We start from the raw sequence: 16,577 nt of genomic DNA, 5'->3' as shown, positions 1-16,577 counted from the left end.
TCCTAATCTTTTTTAATCCATGAATCACATCCCAGGTTCTTTTGGTCATGTCTTCTTGTACCCCATACCCCTTAATTCCAGCTTAAGGATTTTCTATTCGAAGATTTTTAAAATTAATGTTTTGTTTGTATAAATACTTCATAAGAGTTGAACACATACTATCTTAAACTATCATTATATACTTGTATTATTTGTTTTACCAGATTTTAAGAGCATTAAGCTTTCTATTACTAATTAATTTTCTGTATTTCCCAGAAATTACTCTAGTGCCTTACACATAGTAGTGATGAGTACAATCTGTTGAACAAATGAAAAAATGTTTATAATATAGGGCTAGTGTTTGAAGTTGATCCCCTTTAGATAGCAGCCAATGGCTGTGCCAGGAATTTCTGAACTGCTGGAATCAGGGGGTATAAATCTTGGTAGCTTGGAACTAGAAGGTGAGTCTAAACCAAAGATGATCAGGTTGTAGTCAAATGCCAGGAGGCCAGACACATGCATCAAGTAAAAAGATCCAAAGGTCAAACCTGAGATGAAATGTAGAGCAAAGGGTATGGAATCAGGCAAAGACACAGTAGAAGCAACAAGAGTTTAAAACAGGTTGATGGGGATCTGGGAGAGTGGACTTCATCGCACTTACCAAATCAAAATGAGTGGTTTGTTGGTAAAATGGAGTTGCCTAAGAATCAGAAGTTGGGCTGGCAGCTATTTATCATTTCTAGCAAAGAAACACATACATGGAAATAAATTTATGATAGCAAACATAGTAAAATATAAACAGGCCTGCGTTGAGGGGTAGATTTAATTTGAGCTCCATTTTCTTGCTTCTGCCCTGTCATCTCAATTTATTTCACACCTTTGCACAAGTTCACATACGAGTTCTAATGTATTTTTTGATTCCTTTATATTATGGATAAAGAAAAACATTTTAAGAGATATAGTATCATAGTACTCAATACCAAATAGAAAAATGCAGAAAAAAATTTTTGCTATAGTTTTTAGACTTTTAATCTACCAATCAGTAAAGCTACAATAAGAAAACTATACCTAATAACCATTGATTTTCCTACATTGACTGTTCATGGACTGGAAAATTCCAAGAATATTTCACAAAGGTTTAAAAAATTTAATGTAAATTAAAAAAATCCTAATTATAAGAAATGCATATTTTATTATTGAGAGCTCTGAAGAATTTAATTCCTACAACCTACCTTGCCCTATAAACCATTTGTTTTGTTTGCCTGTCAATCTGTGAGGTTGGCGTGAGGAGCAAAAACGCAGTGTTTCCTTGTACTAATTAGCAGCAAGCATTGTGGCAAAAACAAACGTCCACATGAAAAGCACAGCAAAATTCACTTTAAATCCTACTGTAAATATGCAAAAGTCCTCTGCATGAAGTCCTCTACAAAAGTCATCTGCATTTATTTTTATTGTAAAATAAGTTTTATTTTGAATTAAATGCTGAATGAAGTATGCTTTTAAAACCTATGTTATTCTTCCTGATATTACTGAGAGAAGGATAAACTCCCATATTAATTTCTTTAAAATTTAATATTTGGCAAGCAACATAGAAGAGCAGGAAGATCACTTACCAAGGAGCTACGTTACCTGGGTCCCACTTACACTTGGGGTCTTAGGCAAGTTATTTATTCTAAGTCTCAATTTCCTCATAATAAAATCTAAAGACTTGAATTAGTTCAGTGGTTCTTGCAAGGAAGATGCTTTGGAACTGCCTGTGGATATTTCTGACTTGGTAGATGTGAGAAGGGAGGGCCTGGGTAACTGTGACTTTATAATATTTCATAAGTGATTCTAATGCATATTACTGTCTAAGAACCAATGGTCTAAATAATTTCTTGGGTCCTTTGCGATTCTAAAACTCTACTTTTTACATCCAATCAATGGACTTTTAACAGCTCCTAGCTTTCATCATTATTCTCTTCTTAATAAGTGTATTTTAGGAAATAGAGAAGCTGTAATTATTAATAATAATTTATTCTAAATTATGAATAATAGCTTACAGTTACTGAGTGCTTACCAGTTCTAAGATATTAACTCATTTAAAATATGTAATTTAATCCTCACAATCACACTGTGAGGTAGGAACTAGTATTATTATCTGTATATTACAGATGGGAAAACTGAGGTACAGAAAGTAATTTGCCCAAAATCACAGAGCAGGTAACTAGGGAAATTGGGCCGGAGAGCCTGAACTCTTAACCAGTATGCTACGCTGCCATTCAATAAATGAACTATACGTACAAACATACCCAGCCCTGTTCCCCATACACATAGCACTGCTTTCCCTGCTACTTTTGGGGGAAAAAAAGGGTGTGTTTTTAGAAATTTGTGGGATCAGAAATGATGGAAAGGGGAAGCTGGGAAAGGCAAGAATGAAATGACTTAAGTGAGCTGAGCCTAAGACCCCTGTCCTGAGTGACAACAACTAGAGACTTGGATTCACAAAGGCCTCTAAAAACGGTAATTACGCGTAGGAATGATTTCCCTTCCGTTATCATTTCATTCCATAATGTTTAAGACATGTTCTTTTTGACTGATCAAATATTAATTTTAAAAACATTAGAAATTTACCTTATTGGATGGACTAGACCCAAAACCATAAAGTAAAACAGGAAAGTAAGTACAAAAGCCAAGTTAGAGAGTCAGAGAGGGTAATAATTGAAATGATCCAGCCTAATACTAATTTTTGGTATACAAAGAATTTATAACACTATACCTTGGCTTATTAAGTATGAGATTCAGGTGGTAGAGACTAATACATTATAAGGATAACCTTCTCTTCCCAACAGTATAGATAAAGAATAATCTAGCTGAGGTTGGTGGTCCTGCATTTACAGTGTTAAATGCCAATCTGCATAGCAGTTATTTTTTCTGTCTGGGTGCACTCAGCAATCTGGGAGCAGACACCCAGTTAGAGCTGTTGTTTTGTCAGGTAAGCGATATCAGGGCAACAGGGCAAAGGAGATGTGGTTCCTGGCAAGAGAGTGGTAATTTAAAATAGAATGCAGCAGGAGATGAAAGAAGTGAAGGCAGGAGAAGGCTGATAGGGAGAAAGAAGAGAAGTCTATGGACTGGAGGTCCCAAGTCAGAGAAACCTGAGAAGGGTGAGAGGCTGCAGCAGAGTGAGGAAGAGTACTGGAAATGAGATGTTAGGGAACTGAGAATGGCTGTACTGGGAGTAACTGAGTGACAGAGCTAGGATGAAAGTTCTGGCCAGACAAAGTCAAGTCTGCATTTATGAGGTTAGAGGTGAAACAGATTGGGTGTATGACAAATCCAGGATGTGGCAATAGAAGTGAGTGGGTGAAGATCACATGCAGGAACTCTGAGGCTGGTGCTGGGTGAGCTGCCTACTTGGGTGATGAATTCACTCAGGATGACGGGAGGAACGCAGGTAAAGAGGAGGACGTAAGCCACATGTGATAGTCATTAATAAATTAAGTCTTGCAAGCCTCTGAATATGCTTAGTACAGGGGACTGGGTATTCGGAAAAAGGTATGCTTCCCCCTTATCTATGAGTTTTCTTAAGACTAATCTTTGCTCTACTTTTTAGATTTAGCAAGAACCTCTGCTTCACATTTTCATCTTAAGGAGAGGTCTTCTCTGCTAAAGTCGAATGGAAAATGAAATTACCTGCTAATTCAGGCAAGAAAAATCTCAGCTCCCTACTCTCATAAATTTGTGAAAATAAATTGTTTAAAAACAAATTACAACTCAGTTGCCCTAGTTCTGGTTTGAAAACATCTGGTGAGACCACTGGGTACAGTTTCCCACTACCCTTTTTTTTTTTTCTTTAGGTATAAAAACACACATACAAAGGTTTCTTATAATCTTGAAAGAACAGGGTGGCAATGCTATTTACTGACAGGCTGACCTTTACACAAAGAACCCCAACCTTCAACAAGCTGAAATTACTGTCACAGACGCCTTCAGAATATTGTCTTTTTCAGAAAGCATCATGTTTTGTCCAAGTCATACAGAAGTGGCTATATTATGGACACCATTTGGTCACCAAATGGTGCAAGGCAGAGGGCAGGGGAAAATTATTTCTGCAGTACCAACTATAAATCTGATACTGTACAAGGAAAAATAGGAAATGTCAAATATGATTCCTAATGTCAAGAAACTTACAATTTACTTGTCAGTTACATAATACTTTAGCCCAGAGCTATGTCTTACATTTTTTTGAATCACTCACAGCATCTAACACAGGACTTTATAGATATCAACAAGAAGTTAATAAAGTTAAAACAGCAATACAAAATGTTTAGAATTAAGTAATAAAATACATGTTTAATATAAATGACCAAAACAGTTGAGCTTGTGTCATGGCAATCTATGAAAAATCTTGCTCCTATTCTAATTTTATATTTTTATTTTGAACACGTACTGACACAGGAAGGTCCCTATTCCTACTCATTGAAATCTTCAGGGAAGAAAAGAGCCAGGTCAGCTTTCCTTAGAGGAAGGAATTGGAGGTCAGGCTTATCCTGCACTAGGGCATCAAAAGTAACTGAGTCCTTACCCGCAACCTTTCTCAGATAGTCAAGGAAACCAGCCTTGAGCAATAGCTCTTCTAAGCATGCAAAACTATAGGTCAACCTGTTATTGAAACCCTTTCCCTCTTGGGTTCTTTGATTTTACATTATATTGTTATCCTTCCATTCACTTATCAAAAAATTATTGAGCACCTACTATATATCAGTGATGTGTTCCTATCTATTATTTCTGATTCCTTCACTACCTCTTCATTTTTCTACCCTACCACTCACACTTTCTCAGTCCTCAGGTCTATTCTTTTATATCATCTATCTATCTATCTACCTACCTATCTAGTCCTTCAGAAAGTGTACCAGTTCTCTGAGGTTCCCAGCCTTTAGGCTGATATCTCCCAACTTACATATCCAACATAAAAGATGGAAGGTCTTTTTTTTTTATACAAACTATTCTTTTATTTATTTATTTTTAAAATTTTATTGGAGTATAGTTGCTTTACAATGTTGTGTTAGTTTCTACTGCACAGCAAAGTGAATCAGCTGTACATATACATATATCCCCTCTTTTTTGGATTTCCTTCCCATTTAGGTCACAAGATGGAAGGTCTTAAACGTCCTGCTACTACTGGTACACCTCACTGATCATTCCTTCTGAGTATTTCCTGCTGGCATCTCTTCCTCTAGGGAAGTACTAGGTTCTGAAATTTTTTCAACACTTTTAGTTTGTCTTTTCACTCTGTACTCTATCCTTACACAATTTCATCTCCCTCTCCGTCAATCGCTAAGTTTAAGAATGAATTTAATTCTATTCTTGCTCTTTCCATGCTTTAGGTCTTCATCAAGCCTGTTGCCCTTACTTTTATCCGGGTAACTCCTCTTCCTCTTTATTTAAATATTAGCTTAAAGTCATATTCTTCAAGAAAGTCTTTATTCTTCTCTCTAGGCTAAGTTGGACAGCTCTGCCATGTGACTTTATGTCACCCTGTCCTTTTCTTTTGAAGTATTTGTCATCTCAAATGATGTTTAATGGCTGTCTTGTCCACTAGACCAGGGGTCAGTAAACAATAGTCCGTGGATCAAACCCAGTCCCCCCGCCTGTTTTTTAAGTAAAGTTTTATTGGAACCCAGACACTCTTTCCTATATGTATTGTTGATGATTGCTTTTGTGTTTCAATGGCAAAGTTGAGTAGTTGGGAGAGAGACCATATGGCCTGATAAGCCTACAATTTATCTGTCCCTTTACAGGAAATTTGCCAAACCCTGCACTAGACTATTAGCATGAAGGCTGAAATCATGCCTGTCATTCTCACTTCTATATTCCCAGCACCTAGCATAATACCTGGTACATAAGTATTTTTGGACTAATTGTATTTCAGCCTCAAGCTTTAACCCATCTTGTCAGTGATATGAATGAGATCACATTAACTGGCCTGTGTTTATAGAAGCATTATAATCACTGCTTATCCAGATAATGATTGCAGTATTCTAGTCCAAGGCGGGTACAGAAATTAATCAAATAAAACACAAATGAATGGATTATTGCAACCACAGGTAAGTGCTCTGGAGAAAAAGAAACACAGTACAATTCGAGTGTGTAACAGAGAACCATAATCAAATATATAGCTTGGGAAGGCTTCCCTGGGGAAGTGACCTTTGACCTGAAATTTATTTTTTATTTTTTAAAGATCTCTCTTTTTAAAAAATAAATAATTATTTATTTATTTTATTTTTGGCTGCATCGGGCCTTTGTGGCATGTGGGATCTTTCTGCTGCGGCGCACGGGCTTCTCTCTAGTTGTGGCACCCGGGCTCCAGAGCGTGTGGGCTCTGTAGTTTCAGCACGCGGGCTCTCTAGTTGAGGTGTGTGGGCTCAGTAGTTGTGGTGCATGGGCTTAGTTTCCCCGAGGCATGTGGGATCTTAGTTCCCCAACCAGGGATCAAACCCACGTTCCCTGCATTGGAAGGCAGATTCTTTACCACTGGACCACCAGGGAAGTCCCGACCTGAAATTTAAAGAATGAACTAACTGTGCAAAAAGAGGTGGAGAGAGGAAGAGCAAACCAGGCAGAAAGAATATCACATACAATTCTCTCTTCTTTGGAGAGAAAGAACATGGCATGTACTTGAAACTGATGTTCTTGTCAAATAATGAACAATAAAGTAAATTCCTTCAAAGTTAAGAGTAGGATCCAAAATGGAGCTAATCGGTGGGATATTTATAACTGTAAAATTTGAAACATTCTGTTATTGGCCGACAGTAGGAAAATGGAAAACTCTTGTATGTCCATGGCACAGCATATTATGTATCCATTAGACTAATTTATACGAAAAATTCTAATTTGCATGAGAAATGTTTCTGCTACAATGTAAAGTGAAAAAAAACGGGATTATTTCCACTGTGTAATATACTTATAGAAAAATTTTCTAGGAAAAAAGGGGCTAAAATGTTAATCATGACTGCCTTTGGGTGGGATTGAGTGTCCTATATTTTCTTTATGGTTTTCCATAATTTCTTTCCTATGCATTTCAAACCTTTAAGATTGGAAAAATACATTTTATTGAGAAAATAAGGAAATGTAAGTGTTGGTCTGTGACCTACACATCTGACAGTAAATAGTCTTTCCTGGTCCCTGGAGGGATGTAAAATTAGGATCAAAACCCAGGGGAGCTCACTGTCAATAACAAAAATTATTAGTGGACGTTTTCCTGGAATGTGATTTAAGCTGTGAATATGTAAGTGCAGTGGGGACTTTGGGGCCAGGGAAAACCAGCCTGAGATATGCTGCTCTACAGACACACTGCTTCTGAGATTTTGAATCCTGATTATTTAAACTGAGAACTTAATCTAATCTTACTCTATGTGTGTTTGGTTTCTTCCTGCCTAGTCATGATCCATCAGAAATGCGCCAATATCAGTTCTGGACATGTAATTTAAATGAGGGTCCTGGAAAGCTCAATCAACAATTCTAATATTACTCTATTCTGAAAGCTTCTTTTTTGTTTCTCAAACATCATCTTTAATTTATAGGCTCAATGGTCTCTCCCTTAAAACTATTACTGCTAATTTATGGAAGTGGAAAAGTTGAGAGTTGTTTTTTCAAAGTGTTGCTTCTCCCTGTAACTGAGTAGATTAATTGGTTAAAAAGATAAGAACAGAGAGAAATTCAGCTCTCACCACAATGATTAATTTGACTTTCCTTTAATTTCTTTTAAAAAGAGACATAAAACCCCATTCTTTTAATCAAAAAATATTTTATCATTCAGGCAATACATATTTATGTGTCTACCTTATACCCAGACAGCTGCTATGAATAAATTGGGGGAAACCTGCATGAAGTCTTTTGAGAGTGAGGAGAGCTGATGGCAATTGCCTCCAGAGTTTGCCATACTTAATTAGGTCTTCCAAATCCCTTCTGGGAGGAAATGAGTTTCTTTACCATCATGGTTTCATAGAGGTCAGACACTGTATGAAGGATTGGGTAAAAATTTCCCTTAGAAAAGATCAACTACCATTTATATGCATGTGACACCTAAAACCCACTGATCCCCTTTCAACTTTCATCCCAAATGTTTGTTTCATCACCAAGGTAGGTGGTATTATTTTTCTGACAATGGAAAAAAGGTCACCATAATTCTGCTCTCCCAGGTATGAGAATTTTGAAATCTTTTTAACTCAACTCTGTATTTTGCTCTGCTTGAGAATCCATAGCAAAAATTGCACATGACCTTTCCAGGATCTGCAATGATCATGGTTTCTAGCTGCAGACAGTGGAGTCCACTAAAGGAGTTCAGTAGAGAGAAGTAACTCCTCTTTGGGGGGCACTTAGAAATGTATGAGGGTATTTTTATCACAGTGGCATGTAGTGCCCAGGGGCCAGGGATGTTAAATATCCTGCACAATAAAGAATTGTTTCATCCAAAATATCAGGAGAAGCCCCCTTGAGAAACACTGAGCTCAGGGTCAACTTCATGGCATGCAAACTGTGCAGTCATACAGGGCCCTCTGCTTGCTTTAATGGTCTGCAGTTACCATTCTGAAAATCTTAATACTTTTATGTTTGAATGTCTGTTTTATAAAAGAAGTGGTACAATGGATCATACCTGCAAGCAGAGGAGGCAAACTGTTTGTCTTCTTGCTTACTACCCAGTTTGCACACAGTCTGCATAATGCCTCACAAGCACAGGATGCTGGTGAACCTAAGCATACAGGAGCTCTGGGAAAGTGACTACAAGGCAAACATGTTATATCTATGACTGATTTAGTGGAGGCGCTGACAGTTCCAAGAGACTATGCTTTCCATTTCAACCAGAACTTGCTTCAGGTGCAGAAAGAAGATAATGGCATCCTAAGAAATACAAGTGACCAAAGAATTCTATCGTAGCCTTACTTGTGTGTGTTACTTCCCTGTATGACCATTTACACTGAAAATGATGACATAGAAGGAAGGGGAAAGGCAGGGCAACCCATAGTTCCTTTCCCTTCAGTCCTTCCTTACTCAGGTTGGTAGGATATGTGCATATCAAGAAGGGAAAGAAAAACAGCTGAGTTAGTTTTGTGCTGCATTTACACTGTTCTGATAAGCAAAAAATACATCCTCGTGGCATGTACAAGCTACGAAATATGAATTATGTCGTTTTGGTGATTTCATGTATGAGTTAAATGCTCTTATATTTGCATTTATAAATGGCACTGCACAATATAACGAGAAATGGTAAAATTCATTCTAATAATTTAAAATTCTAATTTTTCTTAGAATGACATTAAAAGGCAAATTAAAAAACAGCATGACAGGCTGAGGGAGAGATGACGGAAGAAAGAAAAAGCTTTGTATTTTAGTACGTATAATGGCACTTGTTCCCTGCTTTTTGAACAGGGGCCTTACATTTTTCATTTTGCTCTGGGCTCAACAAATTGTGTAGCTGACTGTGACTGAGCTACTTTAAGTAGAAAGGGATTAAAGGATGGTATTTAGCTCATAGATCTCTGAGAGAACCAGAGAACCAGGCTTGGATAATACATGGCTAGAAACAACATCCAGGAAAAACCAAACCGGGAAGAACACTCATCCCACATCACATCCGCTATTCTAGCAGAAAGCCATCCTAGCACCACTTGCCAGTCAGCACCTATGACTCTCAAAATGGATGCCAGAACTCCTCCCCAGCTACCCAGAAGAACCAGACACCTCCACCACGGTGTTTGCCAGAAAATCCCATCTCCCTGAGTGCAACTGAGGCATCACGTTGCTCATTTTCAGATCTACGTCTTGAATGGGTGCATCTGATTGCTGGAAACTAGGTTACATGTAGTGAAACGCTGAAGCCAACATATAATTGTTAGTATCTTCTCCAACTAACTCCCCATTCAGTGAAGCCCCTTTGGTAGCCTGGGAGTATTCACACCATGAAAATGGGTCAATGCTACAAATCAGGTTCTTTCCCCTCCTCCAGCCATTGTTAATGATTTACTAGCACACCACTCATCCATGCCAGTACTCTAGTATTTTTTAATTTTCTAGCTTCTAAAGTACAGAAAAGCAAGCTAGAAGGGGGGCTGGATAAGTGTTGAATAAGCCATCTTATAATATCTACCAAAAAATTATGGTATCCATTGCCTTGTTCTAGATTATAAATTGCTAACAGACATTGAACAGTATTGGTACAGAAGGCTGAGCAGGTTTTACTAAAGGCATGACATGATGAGTATAGGTTAATGAACTAGAAGAGATAATAAAATGTCACTTGATATGACTGAAATATATTTCTATGATGCTGGACTATAAACTCTCGAAGGGCAGGAACCATGTCTGTTTTGTTTCTCGCTATATCTCAAATCACCTGGCAAATAGTCACTCAACATTAACAGCAATAACAAAAACAGATGCTTTAAGTTTGTTAAGTATAGAGGTCAATTTCGGCATTTCTCATATTGTATGTAGATAACAGTTCCAAATGGTTTTATTGTTTTCAGATGAGTTAAATTTCTGGATGTCAAAGTTTATTATGATACTTTCACATACATTATCTCATTTGATTAAGCCTTACAACATCCCTGAAAAGTTAAAACAGGAATTACTATCCATTTCATAGATGAGAAAAAAAAAAAAAACCCAAAATAGTTATCTTTCCAAACTCATTTACCTAGTAACTGATGGTTTAATTTTTCATTCTCTGACTCAAAATTCCAGAGCTCTTTCTTACCTCAGGAGAATATAATTATAAAACACATTTGATAATGATTAATTAGGGGAGTACTGTCAGGTTTTCAATTTGAACATTAAGTTAAATTTTATTACATGCAATGGACACAATATCTTAATTTCATGCTGCAAATGTTTTTCTTCAAGAGTGAACATTCTTTCCTTGGAGTTCTAGAAGGATTTGAATGATGGTTGCAACTGCCTTTTCTTAAAGTAAATGAGTTGATTCAAGAGGTAGGAGGAAAGAAACCCTTTTCTAGAAACAGCTAATCTGTGAATCTCATACTTTTACCTTTTTCTAGTTAGGAATAATATAATTTAAATATTATGGATGTACTTTATAATATAGTACAGGGATGCTCGATTTTATATTACTTAAGAATCATGACAGTGATGGGTGGTCCAGGCCCCATACCCCAAAAATGTGATTTAGTAAGTGCCAAAATATTAAAGAACACACTAGTGCCATGAAATACTGTGAGAATCACTGGTACTGTGCATCTGATATTCAGCTTGTACAAAATATTTTACCAGAAAATGCATTTAGTATGGTAGTCCTATTTTTAAGTCACTTCTATACCTTTCTAAAACTAAAATCAAATTAGATTTTGCCTCTTAAAATATTAAGTAAGGTCCTGTATATTAGTAGAAATCTTGCCACCTATGTTTACAATCATGCTCTCAGGCTGAAAACTGCAAGCTAATTTGCTGTGGTAATCAGTCTCGAATCCCTCGGAACATAAACTCTTATTAGCATTATATGTTATGGGATTTATAGACAGCTTACCAGTGATCTGTCCCTCTGGGCCTTTTGCTTTTCCTACTTTAAGAACCACAATGGTTCCAAATGAGGATCTCTCACACCACTTCAAATATACGGCAACCTACTAACCATTAAAATAACACCTGTATAATACACGTGTGAAAGAATGATCTCTAATTAGAGTAGATTGAAAACGACTGTCAAAAGTCCTAATTCTGTGGCATATTTCAAACTTGAAACCACGGTTTCTGCCTTCTACTGCTTCAATCTTTTTGATGGGAAGAAACCCTGATGGATTTTTAAGTTAAACTCTCGTTGCACGGATAAGGAAACTGAGGCCCGAAGAGACCAAATTATTTGTCCAAGGTCACGCCCAATATTAGTGACCAAGTCAGACAAAAACCTAACGGTTCCAATATAATGGCCAAGCCAGCTGCATCTGTTACTACCCTTTTTTTGCTCTCCTTTTCACAACTGCACCCCTATTTCCCCCTCCCTCCCGCTTTTGGATAAAGTTGTTTTGTCTAACGGTCCTCCCCCACCTCCTTTTGCTTTTATGCCTTAGGATAGTAAAACCTTACACAAACTGTTAATGAATAACACTGGGAGTCCACATCTGACGTGGTGACTTTCTTGGGCCTTTTCTTCGGCCGAAAATTTCGCCGAAAGGCTCTTAATCCTACGTTCCGCGGGGAAGGGAGGGGAGGAAGGGGAGGAGGGAGGTCACTGGGAACTGACAAGTCCTTACATGTCCAGGGGCGCGCCCGGGACGCAGCCTGTGGGTCCTAGGAGGAAACCAAGGAAGGACATACTAGGGCGAGAGGGGAGGAAAGGGGCGGGAGAAAGACACCGCGGTGGGAAATCCCTGTGCACTGCATCTGCCAAGCCCTGACAAACCTAAGCAGAGCTGAGCGTGAATAAAACTCATTAAGCGGCCGGGCGCAGACACTGCAGAACAGCAGCTGAAGAGGGGGCGCGGTGGCTTGCGCCGCATGTGGGGGAACGAACGGCTGGGCGGCTCTTTTATAGGCCGAAGCCCGCGCTCGCGCGCCCCCGCCCCTCGCACCGCCCCTGGGCCACGCGCGAGGCCGCTGCGTTACCTGAGAAGGGCCGGCTGCGTCCGCCGCCCGCCCTCCCGCGAGGCTGCAGCGGCACGAGGGCTGCGCCTCGCCTCCCCGCGGGCGGGTTTTCTTACCTTGTAAAAAGCCGTTTCCGCGGCTGCCCCCGCCTACTCTGCAGAATGTGAAATGGCGGTCGGCGAGGCGAGCGCGATCACCGCGGCTCCGGCCAATCCCGCCTAGCCACCGAAACGGCCCTGAACACTGGCGTCCCCCTCCCGCCAGGCCCTCCGAGCCCATCCATGACATCGGCGCTCCGCCGCCCCCTCCCTCCGCTGCCCCTCACCCAGGTAGCCGTGCCCACCGGCCGAGTCATCGATCCCCCGCGCCCTGTGCCGGCCGAGCTTTCCGGCAGCTTCAGCTCTCGCTGCGTGCCCGGGGGCGGGGGAGAAAACACATACTCGGCCCCCGCCTGGATGTCCCGCTGGGGCGCCCTCCCGGTTCCCTCCCTTTCCCGCCGCTTCCCCTCCCCCAACTACTCACAGCCCTCTCTTCGCCGCACACACAACCCCCCTTCTTCCCTCCCCCAGTGGTTGCGTCCGTGACATCATCATCATGGCAACAAGAGCTGCAGCCTGGGACGGAGGAGCCCGTGTGATTCCCGGCGGCGGCGGCAGTGGCGGCAGCAGCAGCAGCAGCAGCACCAGCACCGACGAAAGCGCGAGGGCTTCCTTCCTGTCGCCCCTCGCCGGGTGCTCCTGAGGAGGCGGCGGCAGCAGTGTCCACACCGCCCCGCCCGCCGCCGCTGTTTGCCGTGTCTGAGTGTGAGGGGAGGGGACCGAACCGCGGAGAGGAGGGGGCGCCGCCGCCACCGCGGCTGTGGGGCCGCCGCTGCGGAAGGAGCCGCCGCTGCTGCTGCCGCTGCCAGGTCTCTAGTGAAGAGGAGGTAGTGGTGGCGGCGGCGAACATGTTTTCTGTGAGGATAGTGACTGCCGACTACTACATGGCCAACCCACTGCAGGGGCTGGATATCTGCCAATCCCCCCTCACCCAGGCCCCTGTCAAGAAGGTGCCGGTGGTGCGAGTCTTCGGAGCGACCCCGGCAGGTAAGCGGGCGGGAGCGGCGGACGCCCGGGCAGCCCTCCCCGCCGCGCACTCGCGCGCACGCCGCCGGCCCTCTCCGCAGACCGCTGCCGCGTCTTCCCTCCCCTTGGCCCTCCTCGCCTTTCCTCCCGAGCCTGACGAGAGGCGCAAAAATGGGGGTCCGCGCGGGCGTCGCGCGCCGCCCCCCGCATCCCATCTCAGGCGGGGAGGCGGCGGGCGCCGAGTGTTTACACTGCGTGCGGCGGTCGGGAGCCAGGTCCGCACTTGGGGTCGCGGGCAGGCGGAGCGGGCACCACTCTCGCCCCGGAGGACGGGTCAGGTGGCCGCGCCATGTCCTCCGTGAACGGTTGCGCGGGGCCCCGCTCTGAGGTCGGTCGCTGGTGGGACCGCGGACACCCTCTGCGTCTCCCAAGTTCCCCTTGCTGGAAATATTTTTCAGAGGAGTGGGGAAGTGTCAGCTCTGTTGTCAGTCGCGCCTCGTCGCCTCTTCTCACCAGCGCTCTCCTCTGCCCCTTCTGGAGATGCTGTGGGCTGAAGAATGGTGCCTGGGGCCAGATAATCTTTCTTGTTGAAGTGACCATGTGGTTCTGCTGTGAGTGCAGGTCGTAACTCCTTAGAGTTTAAAGTAAAGCCTCAGAGTCTGGGGGACAGGGCTGCGTCCCCAGGTGCATTGCTTTCAGGGAAATGTGTATCCACGGAAGTAGGAAATGCGTGTTTATGTTGCCCAACGTACAACATCCCACTTAATAGCGTGAATTTCATAGGAACCACATCTAAGTCCAGCAACGCAAACATTAAAAAAAAAATGCCCCTGTGCTGGGGTGTAGCATTGCATTTTAAATACACGTACATCTAAGACAAAAACAATTTTGAAGAACCAGTGGGGTGGGGAGACAAGCTACGTTCTCAAAAGCTCTTGGGGATTTATGATAATGTAAGTAGGATAGTGGCCAAATTTACAAGGTTTTTAATTGTTTTGCTTTTCTATATGCTTTGAACTGCCTTTGTGAAGTAATGGAGCTGCCTCCTAGAAAGAGATGCTCTTACCTCTAGCTATGTACTGTCCTTTGGGATTTTAGATAGCGTTTCCCACTTGATGCTCCTTGCTCTAATCACCATTCATCTTATTACTGCAGTCAGTTTTCCTGTGGGCTATCAAGATAATAGCACTTTCCCAAACACAAGCACTCTAAGCAGTTATCTTTTAATGTGAATTCTCTTCGTTAAAAATTTCAATGTTGTTAGTGAGATTTGATAGAATGCTTCTTTTTAAAACAGTGAAAAAGATTTTGATGATATGGACTTTTTAAGATGGGGCATTTGGGTGCTGTTAACAATTTGTTGAAAGTGTAACACCTGAAACTTTGGAGGCTGGAGAACAGAGGCAATAAAGAGTTCTGAAGGATAGATTTTCTGCTCTTTTAAATATAGTGGTGCTGTCTTTGTTTCTAATTGGAATTTCAGTGTAATATACTGTTGTGTTTTTTTTCACTTCAGGTGCAGAGAAGGAATAAGATAGGGATGTTGATATAGCTCTGTTCAGCCAGATTTTGAAATTTTAAAGGGACATGCTAATAGGATATACTGTGGCATTGCTGTGTATTACAGTTTGTATGGTTTGGGTTACTTTTCTACACATAGTTTTTTTTTTTCTCTGCACAAGTCATTAAATATGTAACCCTGAGTGATTTGCAAGCTCTGTTTTATAGGAAAGTTTTGTTTGTGGAAAAAAAGTGAATTTCAGAGTGAGCTAGGAGGAATTTTATTATGTGAAAAAATATTCTTTAAAAAATAAAGAGTATGGTGTACTTTTGTGTTTCTCAATATAAAAAAATATAGAAATGTGAACTAGTCTGTAAAAAGAAATACGTGTTTCTTCCTCTTGGACATCTTACAATAGATTACCAGCATCTCCCCCTCCCACCCCTTAAAAAAAAACTGGATTAAAAAATCACTGAAATGTATAATGTAAATCAATATAAAAGTTAGACCTTTTTGTACATACATTGAAAGATATAAAACCTGATACAGAGAAATCCAAACTTCAAGTTGTTAAGGATAATTGAATTGAGTTTGCTATAAATATAGTTCACAAACATAAATTTTTGTGTTTCCTCAAAAGGTGAAAAATTTTGACATCACTGGCATACATTTAGAGTTTACAGCTTTCAGAATCAAGCCAGCATTTTTAGCATGTCAGAAACTCCCAGTAAAATTAATATTAATTGAACATAAATAAAAACTGTACAATTATCTGCTTCTGAATTCTCTCCCCAAAGAAAAGTAGTCCAGTCCACCTAGTAAAATAAATTTTGAAAATAATTAATATAAAAAAGAAGTCAATTTGACGTAGTAAAAGTCTGAATGCTAGAATTTTTAATGAAGACAGATTTATTGTTTGAAAGCACAAAGTATATATATCTACTAATTAGTAAAATTAATGAAAAATTGTAACACATGATAAATCTACGTTAGAGTGTCATAAACTTAAGTCTTTCATACATAGGAAATTTTGGAAGTCCTCAATTCTTTACCTTGGTTTGGAGAAAATATGTTTTTAAACTGAGTTTGCTTTTCAAATGAAGTTGTGAAAAATAACAGCAGAAGAAATTTTCTCCCAAATAAAATGACCATTTCAGATTTATATTATAAATTTTGAACTGATTGGTTTATTACATTTTTACTAGTTCAGTTTTCCTATTATTGCATGAAAAGTGTTTTTCTGCTTTAGAAAACAGTCCAGTTGACTTCTGATTGTCCTGTGTTTTGAGGGCGTATTTGAGTAATTTAAGAAATAAATTGTCTTAGGTTTAAGAGCTCTCATATCTTAAGTTGGTGAAATTTGAAAAGGTATTTTAAAAAGTGGTACATTCAAATTTGAATGATAAATCCTGAGTAACTGATTTAATCCTTTGGTGGTTGAGGATATTGGTTCC

At 40.5% G+C, this 16,577-nt stretch overlaps 1 protein-coding gene and 1 long non-coding RNA gene across 6 annotated transcripts in view; both read left to right on the top strand.

The window, feature by feature from the left end:
• Positions 1-3,919, top strand: part of LOC109549073 (uncharacterized) — a 41,134-nt gene extending 37,215 nt beyond the window's left edge. The window contains exon 3 of the long non-coding RNA XR_002175252.3: positions 3,575-3,919. This is a non-coding gene — a long non-coding RNA (uncharacterized lncRNA). The remainder of the gene's footprint in view (positions 1-3,574) is intronic.
• Positions 3,920-13,504: 9,585 nt separating this feature from the next.
• The window catches only part of REV3L (REV3 like, DNA directed polymerase zeta catalytic subunit), a 184,222-nt gene continuing 181,149 nt past the window's right edge, over positions 13,505-16,577 (top strand). For 4 of the 5 annotated variants that reach the window (XR_012324782.1, XM_019929582.2, XM_073789509.1 and 1 more), the window contains exon 1: positions 13,505-13,643. Coding sequence is in view for 3 of the 5 variants with exons in the window: in XM_019929582.2 (XP_019785141.1) it covers positions 13,505-13,643 (139 nt within the window). In the remaining 2 variants the exon portion in view is untranslated. The remainder of the gene's footprint in view (positions 13,644-16,577) is intronic. The other variant, XM_073789511.1, reaches the window with a different exon arrangement.

The sequence above is a fragment of the Tursiops truncatus genome, chromosome 12, assembly GCF_011762595.2.
Source record: "Tursiops truncatus isolate mTurTru1 chromosome 12, mTurTru1.mat.Y, whole genome shotgun sequence".
NCBI classification, from domain to species: Eukaryota; Metazoa; Chordata; class Mammalia; order Artiodactyla; family Delphinidae; genus Tursiops; species Tursiops truncatus.
Note: the sequence above shows the minus strand (reverse complement) of the source record. Positions and strands in the feature narration are given on the sequence as shown.